General features: G+C 44.1%; 1 protein-coding gene and 1 pseudogene across 2 annotated transcripts in view; both read left to right on the top strand.

Moving 5' to 3' along the window:
- The first annotated feature begins 848 nt into the window (after window positions 1-848).
- Window positions 849-22,289, top strand: part of Pik3r4 (phosphoinositide-3-kinase regulatory subunit 4) — a 49,572-nt gene continuing 28,131 nt past the window's right edge. Inside the window, exons 1-7 of one of the 2 annotated variants that reach the window (XM_021206811.2) lie at window positions 849-1,274; window positions 2,066-2,839; window positions 6,285-6,418; window positions 8,700-9,282; window positions 11,459-11,593; window positions 12,971-13,192; window positions 16,763-16,936. In XM_021206811.2, the coding sequence (XP_021062470.1) occupies window positions 2,107-2,839; window positions 6,285-6,418; window positions 8,700-9,282; window positions 11,459-11,593; window positions 12,971-13,192; window positions 16,763-16,936 (1,981 nt within the window). In that variant the 5' untranslated portion in view covers window positions 849-1,274; window positions 2,066-2,106. The remainder of the gene's footprint in view (window positions 1,275-2,065; window positions 2,840-6,284; window positions 6,419-8,699; window positions 9,283-11,458; window positions 11,594-12,970; window positions 13,193-16,762; window positions 16,937-22,289) is intronic. The other variant, XM_029543300.1, reaches the window with a different exon arrangement.
- LOC110327681 lies at window positions 20,247-20,898 on the top strand (annotated as a pseudogene).

A 22,289-nucleotide genomic window follows, 5' to 3' on the forward strand; every position in this document is an offset into this window, starting at 1 on the left:
AAAAAATGTTTTTAACTTGATTTTTTTTGACAATCTTATACATGTATAATGTGATTACTGTAATCCCCCCAACGCTAATTAACCAGTACTTTCAAATCTTTTTTTTTTTTCCCAAGACCCACTGAGTTTAGGCAGTGAGTTTTGGACTACCCATTGGAGTCTGGTGGGCACTCAGTAGGGAGTCGATTGAAGAAAGTGTTTCTCTCCTAGAATACATTAGAAGCCAAGTCTTTAGCGAGGAGAGGTAGGGTGCATAAACTTTCCTAACCAACTGTTGACTTAAAATGCCAGGTGTTGTGTAGGTTCACTGCAAGCAGTTACTCCTGCTGTGAAGTCATGATAGCTTTGGCTCTGCCATACCGAGATAACTTGTGTGTGTACATATAAAACATGAATGCTTGCATGCATACACACACACACACACACACACACACACACATACACACACACACACACACACACACATATATATATATATATATATATTTTTTTTTTTTTTTTGGAGAGAGGATTTTTATAGACAGGCTAGCCTCTAACAGAGATCCATCTGCCCCTCCTGAGTAATGAGATTAAAGGTTCGTGTCACCCAAATGTGCACTTTTTAAACCGACGAACTTTATGACACGTAACTTCTCACTCAATGAAGTTGAAATCCAACTTAGTAGTTGGGGAACTAGCTTTTCTAAGTACGTGGGTAAGTTTACTTAGAGCCAGAGGCTCCAGAGTCAGTTAGAAAAGCACCTTCTGCTTGGGGCAGCGTGGTCACGCCTCCTTCCCTTGTTACCTAGCAACCGGCTTCCTACTGAACGCTTCCTCAAGCCTCGCTCCGTCACTTCCGATCTCAACAGGAAGTGAGGTCAACCCGGAGGCTTTCCCGGGAGTTCAGCGTTCGCCGCAGGTGAAGTCGTCTTCCTGGACGGGCACTGTCCCTGTCCCTGTCCCTGTCCCTGTCCCTGTCAAGGGCTGGTGCAAAGGCCCTGGGATCCGGGGACTCGAACCCGCGCGGGCCCAGGGCGGCAGGGGAGGAGCCGGCAGCGCGGCTGCTGGGTGTCCGGAGTCCCGAGTGTGTTTGTTCTCCCAGTTGTTCACCCCCAGCTCTAGATCTCGGACGTTTCTGCGCTCCTGCCCCAACTACCCCGGGTCCCGTGTCTGAAAGAAGACCCCTCACAGAAAACATTCTCCTGACCGGCTTCCGTTCACGCCCAAGCCCCTCAGAGCTCTGCCAAGACCTCCCTGGGATCTTTCAGCGACTTTTGAGTTGCCAGAGGCCTGGGGTAAATGTTTCCCTGAGTGCTCAACTGTGGGGTAGGGAGACAGTTCCTGCAGAATGTGGGCTTAGGTAACTTGGGGCAGTGCGCATCTCGGCTGACCTTTCTTGAATGTCTCTGGCGGGGTTTGCCTTGGTTTAGGAGGAGGGAGACATCACTGCAAGGATGCAAGGCCCAGTTGGTGCTAATTTTATAGGTCTGATTGACCCTCTCAGGACTTAAATGATCCGTTTGTATCATGTGATTCTTTCTTTTAAGCGTTTAGCGTGTTTCTTACTTGCAAGTAAACTAGTTTTCTCGGACAAGGGCCGAGTCATACGGTACTTTTGCGACTTTCATGGTATCAAACAGTGAATACATGTTTTTTTAAAAAACATTTTTAGCTTAATGTTGAAGGGATCACGTTGGGCATGGTGGAATCTCAGCACTTGGGAGGTGGAGGCTAGAGGATCAGGAGTTCAAACCCGCTTCTTGGGCTACATAGAGAGTTCCATGCCAAGCCTAGGCTACACAAACCTTCTCTCAAAAATAAAAAATGTTGAAGGCATGTATGTATTTAAACATAGTTTAGCTGCTGGAAAGAATGACATGAAGTAGCACCTTCTTTTTAGATCAAAGAAATAAAATCTATTTAGATAAATTTTTCTGAATTTGAGACTGATCTGGGATTCACCTCCATACACTTAGTAGATAATGGTACAGATGTTTTTTTAGGAAAGGGCCAAATAATGGTGATTTCACTGTTTCTTTGTTTCCATTTTAATAGTCTCTCTCCTGCTCACCATCCTTTTACACAGGTGTTCTGTGTTAACCTGCTGACCCAGAGGTGCTGGGCATTATGGGAAATCAGCTGGCTGGTATAGCTCCTTCCCAGATCCTGTCTGTAGAGAGTTATTTCTCAGACATCCATGACTTTGAGTATGATAAGAGCCTGGGAAGCACTCGGTTTTTTAAAGTCGCCCGAGCCAAGCACCGGGAAGGCCTGGTGGTTGTGAAGGTCTTTGCCATTCAGGATCCCACGTTGCCTTTAACTAGTTATAAACAAGAGCTGGAGGAACTGAAAATCAGGCTCCATTCCGCCCAGAACTGCCTCCCTTTCCAGAAAGCAGCAGAAAAGGCGTCGGAGAAAGCAGCCATGCTGTTCCGGCAGTATGTGAGGGACAACCTCTACGATCGCATCAGCACCCGCCCGTTCCTAAACAACATCGAGAAGCGCTGGATCGCCTTCCAGATCCTGACAGCCGTGGACCAAGCACATAAATCTGGAGTCCGCCACGGCGACATCAAGACAGAGAATGTGATGGTCACCAGTTGGAACTGGGTTCTCCTAACCGACTTTGCCAGTTTTAAGCCCACGTATCTTCCCGAGGACAACCCAGCGGATTTCAACTATTTCTTTGACACCTCGAGGAGGAGGACGTGCTACATTGCTCCTGAGCGCTTCGTCGACGGTGGAATGTTCGCCACCGAGTTAGAGTACATGAGAGATCCCTCAACCCCGCTTGTAGACCTGAACAGCAGTCAGAGAGCGCGGGGAGAGCTGAAGAGAGCCATGGACATCTTTTCAGCAGGTGGGTGAGTCAGTCAGATCAGCTAACTTGCATATTTTTTTATGCAAACAAACAAACGTAGTTTTGCGTAAATTGCCCGCTTTTCAAAGATTTCTTGCTGTGCCCTCTTAGACTGTTTCAGACAGATACACAGTGTCCTCATTGGACATGTAGAAGTGATGAGAAAATGTGAAATACTTCTCACTCATTTAAACATTCAAAACACACAGTACGCAATGCTGGCGGCACGGGAGGAGGCTACATGCCAGGTTGAAGATATAGAAAAAGTAGGTTTCACCTGGTGTTTGCCACGGTGGTGATAAGCATAAGTTGCTGTTATAGAAGCACACAGGTAAGTAAGCCTCTGTGGGAGTGGTAGGTAGAGAGGCAGTGTCAGAAAAGGCCTCCGTTAGAGACATGGTATTCAAACGGAGGCCGGCAGAGGGACTGGCGTTAGCTGTGGTAGTTGGTTTCAGGCAGTGTGTGATGCTCCTATGATGCATCTTTTTAACATTGGTATTTATTGCTGTGCATTCACTCAGAGTGCTAGTTGAGTCCCGTGGAGGTTTTGTTTGTGTATATTCATAGAGGTGTGTGTGTATGTGTGTGTGTGCCTGCGCGAGTGCACAGTGAGCAGCACCCGAGGAACCACACCCAGTGTTGTCTCGGTACTGGTAAGTTCCCTGTCCACTCTTACTTATTCTGAGGCAGGGACTCTCCCTGGGCAGGGAACTGGTCAGTCAGTGAGCCCCAGAGATCATCCAAGCTCGGTCTTCATCTCTGGACTTAGAAGACTGGACCATCCCACACAGCTTTTTGTTTTTTTTTTTTTAATGTGGATTCTGGGGTTTTAATTCAGGGCCTGGGTCTTGCAAAGCAAGCACTTTTCTGACCGAGCAGATCTGCTGGCCCGTATACGTTTGTTTTGTTTTTGTAAGCAGTTTTAAACTGTTTTTGACACCTATCAGACCACATCCTCGGTGTAGATTTTGAGCCAGGTATGAGGATTGCAGCACAGCGCAGTGTAGCGCTTGCTTGGTTGGCGAGGCCTCTACATTTTCTGAGCAAGTGCACACAGCTCTGCTCTGCAACAGTTCTTATCCCTTTGGCCCAGATGGCTCTGCTGGAGTCCTTCCTGGCCTACTTGTGGATTCCTCCAAGTGCCTGAGGGGCACACTTCTTGAAGCCCACTCCACAGATGCACTTATGACTGTTGACAGTGGGTGTTGGGGTCACCACCTTGCTGATGGCAGAATGGCCCTTTTCTTGCCAATCATCTTTGCAGGAACCATTCAGCCAGGCCTAAGTAAAAGGGGCCCCCATAAGGTTTTTTTTTTTTAAATGGTGTGTGTATGTTTGTGTGTGTAAAATTTCCTTTTGATTTTTCTCTCAACACTGGGAAGGGAACACAGGCTCTCACCTAACAGTCAAGCACTGCATCCCTGAGCTACATCGCAGCCCTTGTTACATTGCCCTGACTGATAATTTTACTTTGCTTTGGCCTTCCATGTAGTCACAGGAATGTACCACTACTCTCACTTTTCCCAGGCTCCCTTGCCCCATTTATTATTTAGGAGTCATCTTGCCTACTTTTCTATTGCTGAGATAAAATACCATGACCAGGTCGATTTTTAAAAGACAGTGTTTAATTTGGCCTTCCGTTTCAGAGGGTAGAGTATGCATGTGTATCTCTGTATGTTGGTTTCTTATCTTTTGAAGCTACCTGGATTCACACGGAGGTTTCCCTAAGGATTTTAATTCTGATTGCTTCCCAGAGGTCTCACCTCTGACACCATTGTCAGATTAAGTGTTTGCCGTCATACCTCATAGTGGGAATGGAGTTCAACACAGGAGGCCTTGGAGTACACTGGAATTTTGTCTAAACCATAGTGTTGAGAGTCCTTTTGTGATTTAGCTGAGGTCTTGTCTAGATTGTGCGAATTCTATTGGCCAGAGAATTTGTATTCTGTTGTCATGGGTAGGATGTCATACTGATGTTTGTTAGATCTGATTGGTTTACAGTGTTGCTCAGATCTTTCTTATTTACATGTGATGGGTTAAATATTTTACATTACATTTATTTATTTTAGCATAACCTTTTATTTACATACACACACACACACACACACACACACACATGCATTTGCCTGCAAGGGAGTGTTTGGAGCTCAGAGGACAGCTTGTGGGAATGGGTTCTCTCCTTCCAGAATGTGGGACTTGCAGATTGAACTTAGGTCATCAGACTTGGTGGCAAGTGCCTTTCCCCTCTGATGTATCTTACTGGCCTCGGAACTTGATTTTTTTCTTTTCCTTAAAAATAGCTGTTGTTTGAAGTCCTTTACTTTGAAATCAACACTATATAACTAGGAATTAACACACTTACTGAATGTTTATTATGTATCAGAATTGGCTTAGTTGATGGGTCTTTCAGTGCACAAAATGGGGGGGGGGGACATGGAGTGAGAACAGAGATAATGGACAGGCAGTGGAAGGTGGTGCTGAGCAGAAAGTAGTGGTGAGAGGAATGGATGAGGAGCTTGCAATCTTGTTTGGTTTTGATTTTTCTGAGACAGGGTCTCTGTGGAGTCCTAGCTGTCTTGGGAACTGTAGATCAATCAGGCTGGCCTCACACTCACTGAGGTGCACTTGCCCATGATGTTTTCTAGCTACTGAGTTAAGGATGTGTGCTGCCGTGTCCAGTGGCTCTAGCAGTTTTAAATAGGTATTAAGGAAGGATTTGCTGCTGGTTGACAGAGGCCTAACTAACATTTACTAGTACTTAGAGTGAGTCCCCGTCAGGTACAAAGGCTGTAAAGTAATTATTTAAGGGTCTCTATATGAGACTTGGTAACTTCGTGTCATATGATGACTCAATAAAATTGCTTTGTATGAAAAAAAAATTGTTTTGTGCTTTTTGGGAATGTAGGTACTTAAAAAAAATTCTAGATTGAAGATTATGCTAGTTTAATTATTTCTCCTTTTCTAGTTTACGCCTACATTTTTTAGCACTTGGTATATGTTTATAATATTTAACACTACAGATGAAATTTGTTCATTGGTTATGTTCTGTCTTCCTTCCTAGGAAGGGAGCTTGGCTGAGGCAGGATTTTACCTCTTTGTGCTGGTAGCACCCATTATGGGGTGAGCAGCACCTACTGCTTGTTTAGTGATGGGCAGACGGCTAGCTGCTGGCTAGCAGTTCTTATGAATGGAATGCTCTGTTTGTACCAGGGTTTCTTATGGGTGTTAAGCTCCTTGTGTGTGTTTGCGTTTTAAGAAAGAGGAAAGGGAATTATTGGCCTCTTGTTTCTCGCTTGCGACCAAGCCCTTAGACCTACATTGCAGTACACATTAAATTCAGTTTATTTGGGGTTTCGCACTTTGAGTATTCTGACTTTTCTGAATTCTAATAAGCATTACATGATCTCCTCATCTCATTCTAATGGAATTGTGTCTGATTTTCCAGGTTGCGTGATAGCTGAGCTTTTTACGGAAGGCGTACCTTTGTTTGATCTCTCTCAGCTGTTGGCGTATAGAAATGGACATTTTTTCCCTGAACAAGTGCTAAATAAAATTGAAGATCGAAGTATCAGAGAATTGGTAACTATGCTACAAATATGCGCCATACAGTTTTACTTGACTGTGTCTTAGCTGGCCTGGAATTCACTCTGTTAGCTCACTCAGGGCAGGCCTCCTGCCTCAGCCTTCTGAGTGCTGGGATGACAGGCAAGATAACCAGTCCCTCCTCCACAGCAAATCCGGAATAAAACCTATTACCAATAAACACACTTTTGATACCTTATTTAAAAAATGCACTATTTTTTCCCTCTCAGGCATAAAGCACATCTGACATTAAAAAAAAAAAAAAAAAAAGGTGAAGACAAATCCATTATCTATTGTTCTGTGATAATCCTAACTCTGCTTTGGGCAGATTTGGAAGTGGGCTATGCCTGTGGGTTTGCATGGCCTTGGAGAGGCTGGCCTAGAGAGAGCTTGCTCGTGAGGAATGAAACAGACAGACATCTGCAGTGGAGAGAGGGAGGCAGAGCACAGTAACAGTGCTTTCTCGTCAAGGCAGATGTGGGCTGTTCTGAAGAGAGCCTCACAGTCACATGGTTATGGTAGCACAGGACTGAGGGACTGTGCGAGGCCATATGATCGAATGTCTGTCCCTGTGTGAGGACCTCTTTTAAAAGGGACTGACACTATGATAGTGACTCTGGGTCACGTAAGAGGTTGTGGTATCTTAGAGTACTCTGCAGTATTCTAAGTGGGGCAACACACAGCCTGTTTCCTCTTGGCCATGGCAGCTACTGCTAGGCCTGGTGGCATAGGTCTGCAGTCCCAACTACTTAGGAGACTAAGGAAAGGGGACCTCGAATTCAAGGCCTGCCTGAGGGTGCAGACTGTTCAAGGCCAGTTCAGTGAACTTAGCAAATCCTTGTCTCAAAATAAATAAAACCTCTGAGGGGCTGGGCCAGCTCAGGTCAGCCCTGGCCTAGACTATGTCTGGTAAACGAGGAAGGTTGATGCAGGGTAGCATGAGGTCCTGGCCAGCCTGGCCTACATAACACTGAGGAGCAGAGTAAGGAGGGCCACCCTGGAACCAAGGTGCTGTGGAGGACGAGTGCAGCTGTGGTAAGGGGCACGCCTGCTCCTCCCCAGAGCCGACACTTGCCTGTCACTTTAGCTGAGCAGCTCTGTGTCTTTGGACCTACATTTTCTTGACTGGAAAGTCAATTTGTTTATTAATCTTTAAGGCAATAATGCAAATGTAAAAGTAATTCCTAGATCATTTTTCTGTATAGTACACTTGATTCTTCTAAGTTCAGTGCTAGTTTCTAGTTTAGAATCCAAAAAGAAAGCTAAACTTGTAGATATATTTTTATATTTTATGTATTTGGCTAGTGGAAACTCTGAACTGGTTTTTATGTATTGAAAGAATTTATGTCCTTATATCAGGTATATTATTTCTAGTGTTCACATTTTCTCGCAATTTAAAGTATTTTATTTGTTTAAGATTGTGTGTGTTTGTGTGTGTGTGTATGTGCATGCGTGCACATATGTGTATGTGAGTGCCAAGGCCAGAGGTATTAGACCCCCTAGAGGGGTTGTGAGCCACTTGATGTGGGTTTCTGGGAGCTGGCACGTTCCCTTCAGTGCTGAGTCTCTCCACCCTACTATTTTATATCATTGAAGTGCTGGGATCTAACACTGGACCTCACACGTTGCTGCCAGCTCTTTATCCTTGAGCTACATAACACCTTTGATTCTCCTCTCAACTAAATTCCTCTCAACTCAACTGAACAACACTTAAACCATGTGCTAATCCTTTGGATTTGTGGGAGTGTACTTTAAACCAGAACTCTTAATTGGGGCTCTAAAACTTACCTCAGGAGTTCTGCAATTTCCTCCAGACTCATGTGTTACTTTGTGTGTGCAATTGTGGTGATTCATTTTTCTCTGAAAGTTTGTTGCTTTTTAACAACAAACATTGAACAAATAAGCATGACCTCTTACCTACCAGGATATCTGTGGACATTTGTGTGTGACATCTGCTGCCTTCTAGGGCTATGGGTGACATAATTAGTTTATAGTTCTAAAAAAGGTCAGACAAAGAGAATAATTAGCATTACCTCGGAAATCCCTTAGATCTCATGATTTGCTCTTGTAACTTTCATCTGGTTTGACTTGGAGTGTGTGTATGCCTGTGTGCATGCATATAGACAGGACCGTATGCAGTCCAACTGGCCTTAAACTTGTTACTAGTCCAGAAGGCTGGCCATGCCCAAGCCTCCAGGGTGCTGGGGTTCAGGTTGGAGCCACCCTGTCCATCTTGCATGCCATGTTCTAAAGTGGACCCTTCTCTCCTTTCATGTAGGTAACTCAGATGATTAATCGTGAGCCCGACAAGCGTTTGGAAGCTGAGGACTACCTGAAGCAGCAGCGTGGCAATGCCTTCCCTGAGATATTTTATACTTTCCTTCAGCCTTACATGGCCCAGTTCGCCAAGGAAACATTCCTCTCTGCAGATGAGCGGATTTTGGTTATACGGAAAGATTTGGGCAACATTATTCACAACCTCTGTGGACCTGATTTGCCAGAAAAAGCAGAAGGGGAGTCCAGGGCCAGTGGGCTGGTTGTCCTGGTGTCTGTGATAACATCCTGCCTGCAGACACTGAAGTCCTGTGACTCCAAACTGGCCGCCTTGGAGCTCCTTCTGCATCTGGCCCCAAGACTGAGCGTAGAGCTCCTTCTGGATCGCATCACCCCCTACCTGCTGCATTTCAGCAACGACTCCGTCCCTCGGGTGCGGGCCGAAGCCCTGAGGACGCTCACCAAGGTCCTTGCCCTTGTCCAAGAGGTTCCTCGCAACGATGTCAATATCTATCCAGAGTACATTCTCCCTGGCATAGCCCACCTGGCCCAGGATGATGCTACCATCGTCAGACTGGCCTATGCTGGTAAGAGCTCCTTATTTAGTTACAGTCTGCACTTGTTTCTCAAGTACTGGCCACCATACCTCTTGGCTTCCTGATTTCTTTGGGAATTGAGTGTGTGAATGTCTTAATCAGGGTTTCTATTCCTGCACAAACATCATGACCAAAGCAAGTTGGGGAGGAAAGGGTTTATTCAGCTTACACTTTCATATTGTTCATCACCAAGGGAGTCAGGACTGGAACTCAAGCAGGTCAGGAAGCAGGAGCTTATGCAGAGGCCATAAAGGGATGTTACTTACTGGCTTGCTTCCCCTGGCTTGCTTAGCTTGCTTTCTTACAGAACCCAGGACTACCAGCCCAGGGATGGCACCAACCACAAGGGGCCCTCCCCCCTTGATCACTAATTGAGAAAATGCCCCACAGCTGGATCTCCCAGAGGCATTTCCCCAACTGAAGCTCCTTTCTCTGTGATAACTCCAGCTTGTGTCAAGTTGACACAAAACCAGCCAGTACAGGGAACTTTACTTTTGAATTATGAATACATATGTGTATATATTAATATTGATAGCTAATCTATTCCTGGGGCTTTTGTATATTCCTTTGCATTTAAAGTGACGAGGATTATCAAGCGAGGAGGTGTGCAGTGTGGGTCCTGACAGTTTGGCCTGGAATGGTTCATTTAGCTGGCAGAAGGCTAATGTTTACAAGAACCTGCTTCTGATCCAGGCTGGTAGCCTTTGCAGTCCCCTGAGCAAACACTCTTATTTCAGGGCAGAACATTCACTTACAGTTGAAAAAGACCGTGGTGTTGACAGAAGCTCTGAGTTAGGTCCCTGTTCCCCTTACTTTAGCGCTCAGGATTCGTGGTGTGCCATGAACACCTACTTTTTCTACTTTGAATTCTCACCCACAAAGCCTAGCAATAAAGATTCATGTTTTCAGCTCCTTGAGCTAATTCTGAATGCTTACTTCACCATGGGAAGTATCACTGAGACATTTACATAATCCATAATTTATATCTCTGATCTAATGGAAATGGACCTTCTGTTTGGAAGTCTTTGTACATATTGAATAGCACACATGTGGTGATGACATTGCCACGGTTTTTAAAGCAACTTGCTTATTAGCTTGTTTATTATGTGCCTGTCATTATTAATACATGAAAGCTGGTCTGAGGATACTAATTTATGTCTAGGCAACCCCAGAGGGTTAGCAGTTGTTGGGCAGTTTCTTGCCATAAATGTATATTGTTCCTGGTCTTTCTTGTTTGTGTATTGTGGGGCATAAAGTGAGGCCTAGAAATTCAGGATCTCTTTAAGACATGTGATTTTAATATTTGTAATAACCTGTTTCTTTCATTTATTTGTTTGTTTATTTATTTATTCACTTTACATTCCAATTGCTGCCCCCTCCCTATCCCCTCCTCATACAGTCCCTCCTCCATCTCCCCATCCTCCCATCCCCTTTTCCTCTGAGAGGGTGGAGGCCCTCCCTGGATATCCCCCCCACTCTGGTACATCAAGCCTCTGCAAGGCTAGGCGCATCCTCTCCCACTGAGGCCAGACAAGGCAGCCCAGTTCAGGGAAAGTATTCCACAGACAGATGGCTGATTCAGTGTAGTAATGGCTTTTTAAGATGGTCAGACTCCTAATGTATCTGAAGAATCCAAGATTCAGGCTGTGCACACAGAAAGCTGGTAAGGGGCAGGCTTGAGGGATGAGTCCTGGTCTGTCTGATCCCAGGCCCCATGTGACGTTGGTGCTAATGTTTCTGTGTTTGTCTAGTAACTATCTCTAACTGGCAGGATACCTTTAAAGGCTAGCTCTGGGGTTAAGTGGTTTTTGCTTATTAGAAATACTTTATTTTAGACAGTTTCTGCAAATGCAGAAATTTGTTGTTGTTGTTTAGAGATCATCATAGATTATGAGATCAGTATAGAGACTCTGATTAAGGGCTAACTTTCAAAATCCTGCTTTTCCTCTAGAATTTATGATTAATACTTAGATGTATAAAGACTTAGGGATCCTGGGCCTAATGGTATTCTGGAGTATTCTGGAGGGAAGCAGGAGGATCTCCAGTTTGAGGCCACTTGGATGCACAAGGAGCCTGTCTCAAAAAAGTTCAATGAATTGGGGAGAAAAAGTTATAGCAACATGAAAATTTGGGTCATGATTATAACTTTTCTTGTGCTATCTTATAGAAAACATAGCTCTATTGGCCGAGACGGCTCTGCGATTCCTGGAGCTAGTGCAGCTGAAAACTCTCAGCATGGAGAAGGAGCCGGATAGTGAAGAGGGAGATGAAGCCACTCGTCCTAACGGAGACTATGACACAGGTTGTGTTACTTCCCCTCTTAAAATCCCCATCATTCACACCGAATTGCTAATGGTATCTTGTAAAAGCTGTCATTTGTGACTCTCTTGGAAAGTGAAGGAGCAGAGGGTATGAGGATGGGAAGGGCCCCTGACACACTATCCTTTCTGTCTCACACACTGTTAACTAGACACGATCCAGATCCACTTGTCCTTGATCCCACACTCGCTGCAGCTGGAGTTGTGTGAGCATTAAAGCTAGCCGAATTGGAATGCTCTCATTGAATAATGGACTCCCTATCGCTGAGGAACCTAAACCTTTTCTTCCTGCATGAGTGGTGCTGAGTATCCTTCGTCGTTAGTAATTGGTACCTCTGGCTTGCATATTAAAGTTCCTCATTTACTGTAAAGAAACACCTGTGCTGGTTACCTCACAGAGGCCGGTGACTTATGTTTCTCTGTATCTAAAAAAACCTTTGAACAGCTTCTCAGCCAAAGATTCAGAAGTAGAATTGAATCCACTCTGTGCTGGTTTAAGGTGGCATCTACTGGAGAAATCTAGTTTATACATTTGTGTGCTGTGCCCGTCCTGAGCAGAGGAGGCGGGCTTTGCCCCTTCATTCAGCTGAGCAGTGGTTAAGCACGTGCTCTGCTTCAGGAGCGAGAAGCATCAGGGAAATGGCAAGAACCTAGACCAGTGCTCTCAAACATGGGACTTAGCAAGGGAAAGGCAGACTACTTGGTGGATAAATAAGGATGATGAGTAGAGAGGAAGTCTGCGCAGACCATATAGAGATCTTATGATATATTCTATGGGTGGATATATCTGTTTATATATCTATAAATCTATCTATCTATCTCTATATCTCTCTCTCTCTCTCTCTCTCTCTCTCTCTCTCTCTCTCTCTCTCTAATTAACTTAATCTAAAATGCTTTCTAAAAGTTACATGCTGAGCCAGTCTGGTTCTTCATTGCCTTGTGAATGTTGATCTTTGGGGAGGTAATGGGCTCGCCTTTCTGGTGCTTCCTCCTGCATTTCATCGTGAGATCATAAACAGATGTGAGATGGTAGCTGCTGTCACATCGTCTATTGTGGAGATGTTTAGTGTCTCACCTGCAGACTTTAAACCATGGAATAGCTTAGCAATACAGGGTTTGCATGGAAGCCTCTGCGGTCATTCTGTTACTCCACTAAAAAAGAAGACAGGTCTGTCTGTGGCCGGGAATACCTGTAATTTTATCACTTGGGAGGCCAAATAGAATTGTGAGTTCAAGGCTGAATAACAGTTCCAAGACAGCCTGAGCTACATAGTGAGACTGTGTCTCAACTAGGATACCAAAATTCCAAATGCTCCATCTGCATGTGTGGGTGAAAACTGATCCTTCTCTCTGCATTTTAGAGCTCCAAGCCTTGCATGAGATGGTCCAGCAGAAGGTTGTCACTTTGTTAAGCGACCCTGAGAATATTGTGAAACAGACATTGATGGAGAATGGAATCACACGCTTGTGTGTCTTCTTCGGACGCCAGAAGGCCAACGACGTTCTGTTGTCCCACATGATCACTTTCCTAAATGATAAGAATGATTGGCACCTGCGTGGAGCTTTCTTTGATAGCATAGTCGGTACGTCTGCGGTTCTCTTTAAAGTCATCTTTAAGATTATAAATTGCCATCTCAAAGCCTTCCATTGGTTTGGAAGATAGGTAATGGTGTTATTAAGTTTTGTTTAATGAATGGGTTCCTAGTATTTCTGTCTGTCTTCATGCTTCTTTACAGTATAACTGATTAAGGAGCGGCTTAATTAATCAGTGTTACAGGGATAAGAAGTAGCATGTGGTCGTTCAGGAACAGTGACTTGTGAAAGTGCATGAGATTCTGCAGAAGTGACTGAGGGAGTGTCAGGTCTTCCGGAAGTGTGAGCCCAGTGGTGTAATTGGGCAGAAGCAGAAATTAGTCAGCTTAAGGCAGAGCCCGTTTACAGGATGCCCATCTGCTGGGCTAGGATAGCAGCTGATTGTTTGGTTTATATTTTCCATATTTGTCAGTTTTCTACAGCAGACATCTATTTTTTGAAAAATTTCAATTAACTATGTATTTGCTTACTGTACTGGGGGTGATGCAGGTGTACTGTGGTGTTTGTGGATCAAGGAGTAACCTTTGGGGGTTGGTCTTCTCTTTCCACCAAGTGGGGACTGGAGATTGCACTCAGGTCTCTGGCCTGTCATAGGGGACTGTATATAATAGTACTACCAAATTTGCTTTACATTTAAAAAAAAAAAAATCTAAGCATTGTCTAGCATTATTAACAGTTTTTTGAAATTATAGTTCAATAGATTTATATCATTTTATTCCACTAAATATTTTTATCAAAATTATTTTGCTGTTTTAATTAAATATTTTGAATATTTAATTTTTGTGTTTGTTTTTGTATTTTAAGATCTTACTAAGCAGCTCAGGCTGGCCTGGAATTCTAAGTGTCCTTGCTTTACTCTCCCAGGTGCTGAGATCACCTGTTAGTGTTACTTCTGAATTGTTATGCAGGGAACCTTACATATTGATTTAACTAAACAGGATGATTGGGTATTTAAGTCTGATCACGCACTTCCCAGTGGCAGGCTTTGTTCTGAGAAACAGCTCTAGATGTCGGCCCTGTCACTCTGATGAGTGACCTCTATACCTGTCATATTGCAGCTCACTGTCCACCACGTAGCTAGTACACGGTTTATTTCTTTCTTATTAGTTTCTGTAGCTGAAAGTATAAGATTTTACATAGAAAGTCTGGGTTCCTCTACACAGAGACACTTTGATAGTTAGCTTTCTGTTTCTTTGAGAAAGAAAGACCATGACCAACAGCACCTTGAGGAGAGCTGGGTTTATTTCACTGTAACAGCTGACAGTTCATCACTTCGGAAAGTCAGGGCAGGAACTTGAGGCAGGAAACTGCAGGAGGAACTGAAGCAGAGGCCATGGAGGAACACTGCTTTGCTCCAGTAAGCTCAGCTTGCTGTCTTACCTAGCCCAGAACCACCTGATCACACTGGGCTGCTCACATCAATCATTAATCAAGAAAAGGACCACACACTTGCCTACAGGCTAATCTGATGGGGCTCTTCATCAGTTCATCACTTAAAGTTCCTTCTTCCCATATGACCCTATGTTTTGTCAACTTAACAAAGAATTAATGAGCACAGACGCTGTGTGTATGTGTGTGTGTGTGTGTGTATGAGTGTGTATTTCAGTTACTGAGTTAGAGAATATGAACACCGCTTTCATGGGAAGCACTGTAGTTACTGCCCTGTCAATAAAGCATTCTTGCTATAAACAAAGAATATGCACATGTAGTTAAAATAGCTCGTGTATTTTATGTTTTTTTAATTTTATTAGATATTTTCTTCATTTACATTTCAAATGCTATCCCGAATGTCCCCTATACCCTCCCCCTGCCCTGCTCCCCTGCCCACCCACTCCCATTTCTTGGCCCTGGTGTTCCCCTGTATGGGTCATATAAAGTTTATAAGGCCAAGGGGCCTCTCTTCCCAACGATAGCTGACTAGGCCATCTTCTGCTACATATGCAGCTAGAGACATGAGCTCTGAGGGTACTGATTAGTTTTATGTTTTATTTTTTTGATGCTATACAAGCTACAAAACCTTTTCCTGATGTTTACATGTTTGTATTTCTTAAATTAGCTTTCATTTTCTTGCATGAAGTTGCATTAGGGGTTTTGGAGCATATAGAGTATTAACTCATTTGGAAGGCAAGTCCTTTTCTCTGTGTTTATTTGATTTTTTTTTTTTTTTTTTTTTTTTAGGTTTTATTTTTAGGGTTTTTTTCTTTTTTTTTTTTTTTTTTTTTTTTTTTTTTAGTCTTGGTTTTGGAAAGCCAGTCTCACAGTGCAGTTCAGCCTCCTCCCGAGCCTTGGGATGGTGCTCATGTGTACACCACACAGGGCGCAGGCTGCAGCCTCAGCTGACCGCAGTCACAGCTGACGTCCCTGCTTAGCTTTACAGTGCTGATCACTAGGTGTTGTTCAGTTCTAAGATGTTGACTTTAATGTATTATTCGTGCCCTGCTTTTTATTTGTAGCATAAGAAGATGAAGACCCTTCCCCTCTGTGTCTTTGCACCCTCCCTTTACTTAGTTGAATTCTTAATAATTTCACTGTCATGGCAAACATTTACTTTGTTCTATGATTAAAATCAAGAAAAATTCTCAAATTTTCTAAAGGACCAGGATAGCATTTACCTTCTGACAAATGTAAAAGTCAGGTAGTTGTTCCTGAGGTCTATTTGGTCACTCCCTGCACGAGTGTGTGGTGGCAGCGGCAGTTGAGGCTCCTTTGGTCATTCACTGACTACACTCATCGCACATGTGACCTTCCTGTGTAGACATGGCTCAGTTCCTTGCTCTGGAGTCCTAGTTTTGCTTTCTTCTTCACCTGTCTGTTGCACTCTGCTGCTTTCTTGCCAGTGCCATTGTTGCTTGGAATTTATCCCATTCCTTCCCTGTGTTATTCTTGAAATCTAGTATGCGGTGTGCACATGTACATGTTCATTGCACTGTGGCTGCCTGTGTGTCTGTCTGTGCACGTGGGTGGAGGCTCAGGCCAGTGTTTCCTGAGGTTGCTTTCTACCTTAGTATTGAGACCAAGTCTCTCACTGGAGCTGGCCAATGATGAGTCCCTGGATTCCCCTGCCTTTTCCATCCCAGAGCCAGGGTTATATGAGAGATCTAACCCTGAGCCCTGTGCTATCATGACCGACTTTACCAACCAAGCCACCACTGTAGTCCCAGATAGCCCTGAAAGAACTTTCTTGGAACTGGGCTGGAGGATTTTGTTTGCTGTCGCGTTTTCCTCCTTGGTCCTCAGGGGTACACCTGCTGTTCTGTAGGTTCTCTGCCTCCCTCTATTATGCTAGATAGAGTTCTGAGGAAGGCCTGTCTCGGATATCTGACTTATTTTTGCTTTCTTAATAGTGAGTTTTAGGCATCCCCGTGTTTTCTGTAAGTTCTGGTGTCCCCAGATTTCTGGATGATTGACTTTGGTGGCATCTTTTCGTTTATTTTGCTGGGAAGGAAGTGGGGTTCTGTCTTGGTTTTGATGAGTGGCTTTCTGTGTTAAGTGTCACACGCTGCTCAGTGGTCCTGTGCACAGTCAGGTGCTGAGTAACGGTGACGCTGTCTTCCTCTCAGGTGTGGCTGCCTATGTTGGCTGGCAGAGCTCCTCCATCCTCAAGCCCCTGCTGCAGCAAGGCCTCAGCGATGCCGAGGAGTTCGTCATTGTGAAAGCTCTCAATGCCCTGACCTGCATGTGCCAGTTAGGGCTGCTGCAGAAACCCCATGTCTACGAGTTCGCCAGTGATATTGGTAAGCTTCTGGTTTTGAGACTTAGCATGGGAGGTTTCGGTACGGGAATAATGTCATATGATTTCATTCTGGTAAGAGTAAGAATAAGCACCAAAGAAAACGTACAGTATTTGTCTTTTTGGGTGTGTGTTAGCCCACTTGTGATTATTTTTTCTCAGCTTTTTCCACTTACCTGAAAATTTTATATTTTAATTTTGTTAACAGCTGAATAATATTCCGTTGTGTAAATAGACATTTCCATTAGTCATTCTTCAGTTGACAGACCTCTAGGCTGTTTCCACTTTCTGGCTGTTATGAGTAGCAGCAATGACCATGGAAGAGCAAGTGCCCCTGTAGTAGCATGTAGAGCCTTTGGGGATATGCCCAAGAGCAGGTTAGCTGGCTCTTGAGATAGATTGATTCCTACCTCCTGAGGACCTGCCACACTGATTCCCATAGTAGCCGGACCAGCTTGCACTCCCGGCAGCTATGAGTGACTGCTCCCCTTTCCTCATCCTCGCCAGCATGAGCCATCATTTGTTGTGTTGATCTTGGCCGTTTTAACTGAGGTAAGATAAAAATCTCAGCATAGTTCTGATTTCTGTTTCCCTGATGGCTAAGGATGCTGGGCATGTCTTTGTGTTTCTCAGCCATGCGTGTTTCATCTTTTGAGAACTCTGTTTAGTTCTAGTCTCACTTTTAATTGGATTATTTGTTCTCTTGATGTTCAGTGTTTTAGTTCTTTATATATTCTAGATACGTGCCAATCCTTGCCTTCTGTCAGATGAGTAATTGGTGATGATAATTTCTACCTACCTGTATGCCTACAGTAGTGTGCCCTGAACACAGCAATGTGTGTGTGCCCTTAACCAGGCTATTGGTGTCATTGTGTGTCTGCACTGTTTTCTTGTTTATTCAGCTTCTCTGATTTTTATTGTAAGCTTTAACCTCCTTATTTAAAGGAAGTACTTAATAGGAAACATTAATGTTATTCAACCCCTCGCACCATTCTTACGCTTTTGCATCTTACTTTGTGATTTGATGATATTTTTACAGTGCTATGCTTTGATTCTTTAAAGCCCCAGAAATTGAATTTTCATCTACACAAAAAAACCTACACTTTAATTTCTCCTTTCATGTTTTATGTTGTTAAATGATTTATGTACTTTATATATTGTTTATCCTTAAGCAGATTATTAGCACTGAAGTTCCAGGCTGGCCTTGAACTCATGACCTCTTGTTTTGGCTTCAGTTCCCCCAGCGCCAGTATGCCAAGCATGAACTGTCACACTGGTTTAGTGTGGTGATTCCAAGACTGGAACGGCCATGGTGGTCTTGGTGGAGATTATCATGATTTCCCTGGTTTTAAGAGCTCTGTTATTCTTCATAGATTAGGGTTATTCTTAGATTATTCTTCATACTCTGCTTGCCTCATGCTTGTCTCCAGAGAATTGGGACATAATAGAGAGAAAAGATTGACTGCTACATTTTCTAAGAAATGTTCTCAACTCAGGCTTGAGTATTTGATGTACTCTGTCAGCTAATTGCTGCTATAATGATGTGGTGTGTCAATCAACCACAGAGCCTCAGGAAGCTCTGCTGTGGACTTGCTGCCATGCACCTGTGGGCTGTGTGGGTGGCTCTGCGTCAGTCTGCGCGTCTCCTTTGTCTTTTGAACATGATTCATCTGTCTCATTGTGGGACCATGGTTGTCGTGGCTGAGACTGTCGCAGCTGTTCTCATGGGGTGACAGGGGCACAGGAGAGCAGGCCTAGCCATGCGACACATTCTCCTTGGTATTACATTTGCTCACATCCATTGACTGTGAAGTAAGGGCGGTGAGAGGCATGTACCTCAGGTGCATAGGACACAGATGTGGGAAGCTCAGAATCAGCAGTTCATCATGTGCAGTACCCATCCCCCACCATGCCATGGCGGCACTGTGCAGCACCCATCCCCCACCATGCCATGGCNGCANTGNGCAGCACCCATCCCCCACCATGCCATGGCNGCAATGAGCAGCACCCATCCCCCACCGTGCCATGGTGGCAATTAGCAGCACCCATCCCCCACCATGCCATGGTGGCAATGAGCAGCACCCATCCCCCACCATGCCATGGCAGCACTGTGTTTCTAGAGGTTCTCAGGCCTTTGCCAGTTCCTACTGTGTTTGGTTGTTGAGGTGTTGGGGTTGAACTCTGGGGCCCTGGGCATGTTAGATAGCACCCTACCACTGGACTCCCATCTTTCCTTCTTTGGGTAAAAGGGAAGATGGACAGCTGTGGATGCTTTGTGAAATAATCAAACCTTCATGGGTAATGAAATGATCGTCTGAGAACTTTGAAGAGAGATGTTATTATTTTACTTATTTTGTGTGTGAGTGTACATGTGTTTGTGTGCACATGTGCATGCATGTGTGCATATGTGCATGTGCACATGCCGCTGCATGCTTGTAGAGGTAGGAGGACAACTCTGGTTGGTTCTCTCTTCACTTTGCATGGCTGTCTCTCAGGTGGTTAGGCTTGAACCCAGGAGCCATTGCAGCTCAACCATCTTGGTGGCCTTGAAGAGATGGACTTTGAACATTCTTTCTCTTTCCTTTTCATATGAGCACCGCTAGGATCTGGTGACAGTTAGGTCTTTTTTTCCCATGGACCTCTGATAAACAGCTCTGAGTGTGTCTTCGCATACTTAGACCTCATGCTACTGTTGTGTTTTAAAAGTTTGAATTTTCTTCTAAATCAAATTAGTAAGACTTTGGTTAGTTGAAATAAGTGATTTAGATTTAGTGCATGAAAGTATTAAAAGGAACGAAGAGATTAAGTTTTCTGGGATAATCATGTGTTTTGAAGAGTGGACACAACATGTTTACTTTTCCATTTTTTCATTCACGATGACCTACAAACTTATGAGTCATGTGCTAGATCTGACCAGATGCTACACTTAAAAGAATGTCAGACGGATCACGTTATTTTCTCAATGCTGTGGCGTGGAGAAGAAACAATTGCCAGTGTCTCTCTGCCTCTTGTGTGGTAGCTGCTGCCCTGAACGTACACAGTAAGGTGAAGCTGTAATCCCTTACTGAGTGGTGTTAGGATTTTTATGTCTCTGTCCAGTGTAAATTCAGTGCTAAGCTAGACAGTGGTGGTGTATGCCTTTAATCCCAGCACTTGGGAGGCAGAGGCAGGTGGATTTCTGAGTTCGAGGCCAGCCTGGTCTACAGAGTGAGTTCCAGGACTGTCAGGGCTACACAGAGAAACCCTGTCTTGAAAAAACAACAACAAAAAAAGGCATTCTGCTTCCTCTTGATGACCTGCGGAGCTCCGAGAATATGAGAAGCCACTGAATTTGGCAGTTCCTGTGCCCTGATGTCAGCGGAATCCGCTGGACTTCAACTTCCCATGGGCATCTGTCACTAGCCCTGCAGAGAGGTTTTTTGACCACCACAACTAAGTCAGATTATGATAGAAGACCAGTGGATATAACTCCTTTAGAACAAAGAAAATTAACTTTTGATACCCATGCGTTGGACTTGGAAACTCATGGATTTGACAAAACACAAGCACAGACAATTGTATCAGTGCTAAGTACGTTATGAAATGTCAGCCTGGATACTATCTACAGGAGATGGTGACTAAAGCTCAACAGGAAATAACAGTCCAACAGCTAATGGCTCATTTGTATTCCATCAGAAAAGACATGGTCATCCTAGAGAAAAGTGAATTTGCAAATCTGAGAGCAGAGAATGAGAAAATGAAAATTGAACTAGATCAAGTTAAGCAGCAGCTGACTAATGAAACCAGTCAAATCAGAGCGGACAATAAGCTGGACATCAACCTGGAAAGGAGAAGAGTGACAGACATGTTCACAGATCAAGAAAAGCAACTTATGGAAGCAACCAATGAATTTGCCAAATAGCACTCAGGACCTCAGTGAGCTTGAAGCCTAGCCCAACAATTCTGTGATACCCTTTCTCAAATGAATAACCCAGACTGTAAACCTGGTACTTAGAAGTCATGTTTACATTCTCAATAATCCTATAATAAATCATTAATACGTAAGCCCTAGCTTATGTGGAGAAAGAGGAACACTCTCCATTGCTGGTGGGATTGCAAGCTGTACAACCACTCTGGAAATCAGTCTGGCAGTTCGTCAGAAAATTGGACATAGTACTACCGGAAGATCCAGCAATACCTCTCCTGGGCATATACCCAGAAGATATTCCAACTTGTAATAAGGACACATGCTCCACTATGTTCATAGCTGCCCTATTTATAATAGCCAGAACCTGGAAAGAACTCAGATGTCCCTCAACAGAGGAATGGATACAGAAAATGTGGTACATTTACACAATGGAATACNACTCAGCTATTAAAAACAATGAATTTATGAAATTCTTATGCAAATGGATGTATCTGGAGGATATCATCCTGAGTGAGGTAGCCCAATCATAAAAGAACTCACATGATATGCACTCACTGATAAGTGGATATTAGCCCAGAAACTTGGAATACCCAAGATACAATTTGCAAAACACATGAAACTCAAGAAGAAGGAAGACCAACGTGTGGATACTTTGTTCCTTCTTAGAATGGGGGAACAAAATACCCATGGAAGGAGTTACAGAGACAAAGTTTGGAGCTGAGATGGAAGGAAGGACCATCCAGAGACTGCCCCACCCGGGGAGCCATCCCATAAACAGCCATCAAACCCAGACACTATTGCATATACCAACAAGATTTTGCTGACAGGACCCTGATATAGCTGTCTTTTGTGAGGCTATGCCAGTGCCTGGCAACTATAGAAGCAGATGCTCATAGTCATCTATTGGATGGAACACAGGGCCCCCAATGAAGGAGCTAGAGAAAGTACCCAAAGAGCTGAAGGGGTCTGCAACCCTATAGGAGGAACAACAATATGAACTAACCAGTACCCCCAGAGCTCATGTCTCTAGATGCATATGTAGCAGAGGATGGCCTAGTCGGCATTCAGTGGGAGGAGAGGCCCTTGGTCTTGGGAAGATTATATGCCCCAGTACAGGGGAATGCCAGGGCCAGGAAGCGGGAGTGGGGGAGTTGGGGAGCAGGGCGGGGGTGGGGAGGGTATAGGGGACTTTTGGGATAGCATTTGAAATGTAAATGAAGAAAATATCTAATAAAATTCTTTTAAAAATTGTAAATTCGGTGCTAAGATGACTATATGCTAACACTTGACTCTGAAGAATAGGAATGTAGAAATTTTCGACAGAAGGTTGGTTTAATGGAATGACTGGTAAGTATGATAAGGGAGTATTAGAACTGTTCTGTTGAGTTTCTGTGTCAGGCCAATATGTGCAGGAACCTTCTGGTACCATGGAGGTTTGATCTTTATCACG

Source organism: Mus pahari, chromosome 10 (assembly GCF_900095145.1).
Source record: "Mus pahari chromosome 10, PAHARI_EIJ_v1.1, whole genome shotgun sequence".
NCBI classification, from domain to species: domain Eukaryota; kingdom Metazoa; phylum Chordata; class Mammalia; order Rodentia; family Muridae; genus Mus; species Mus pahari.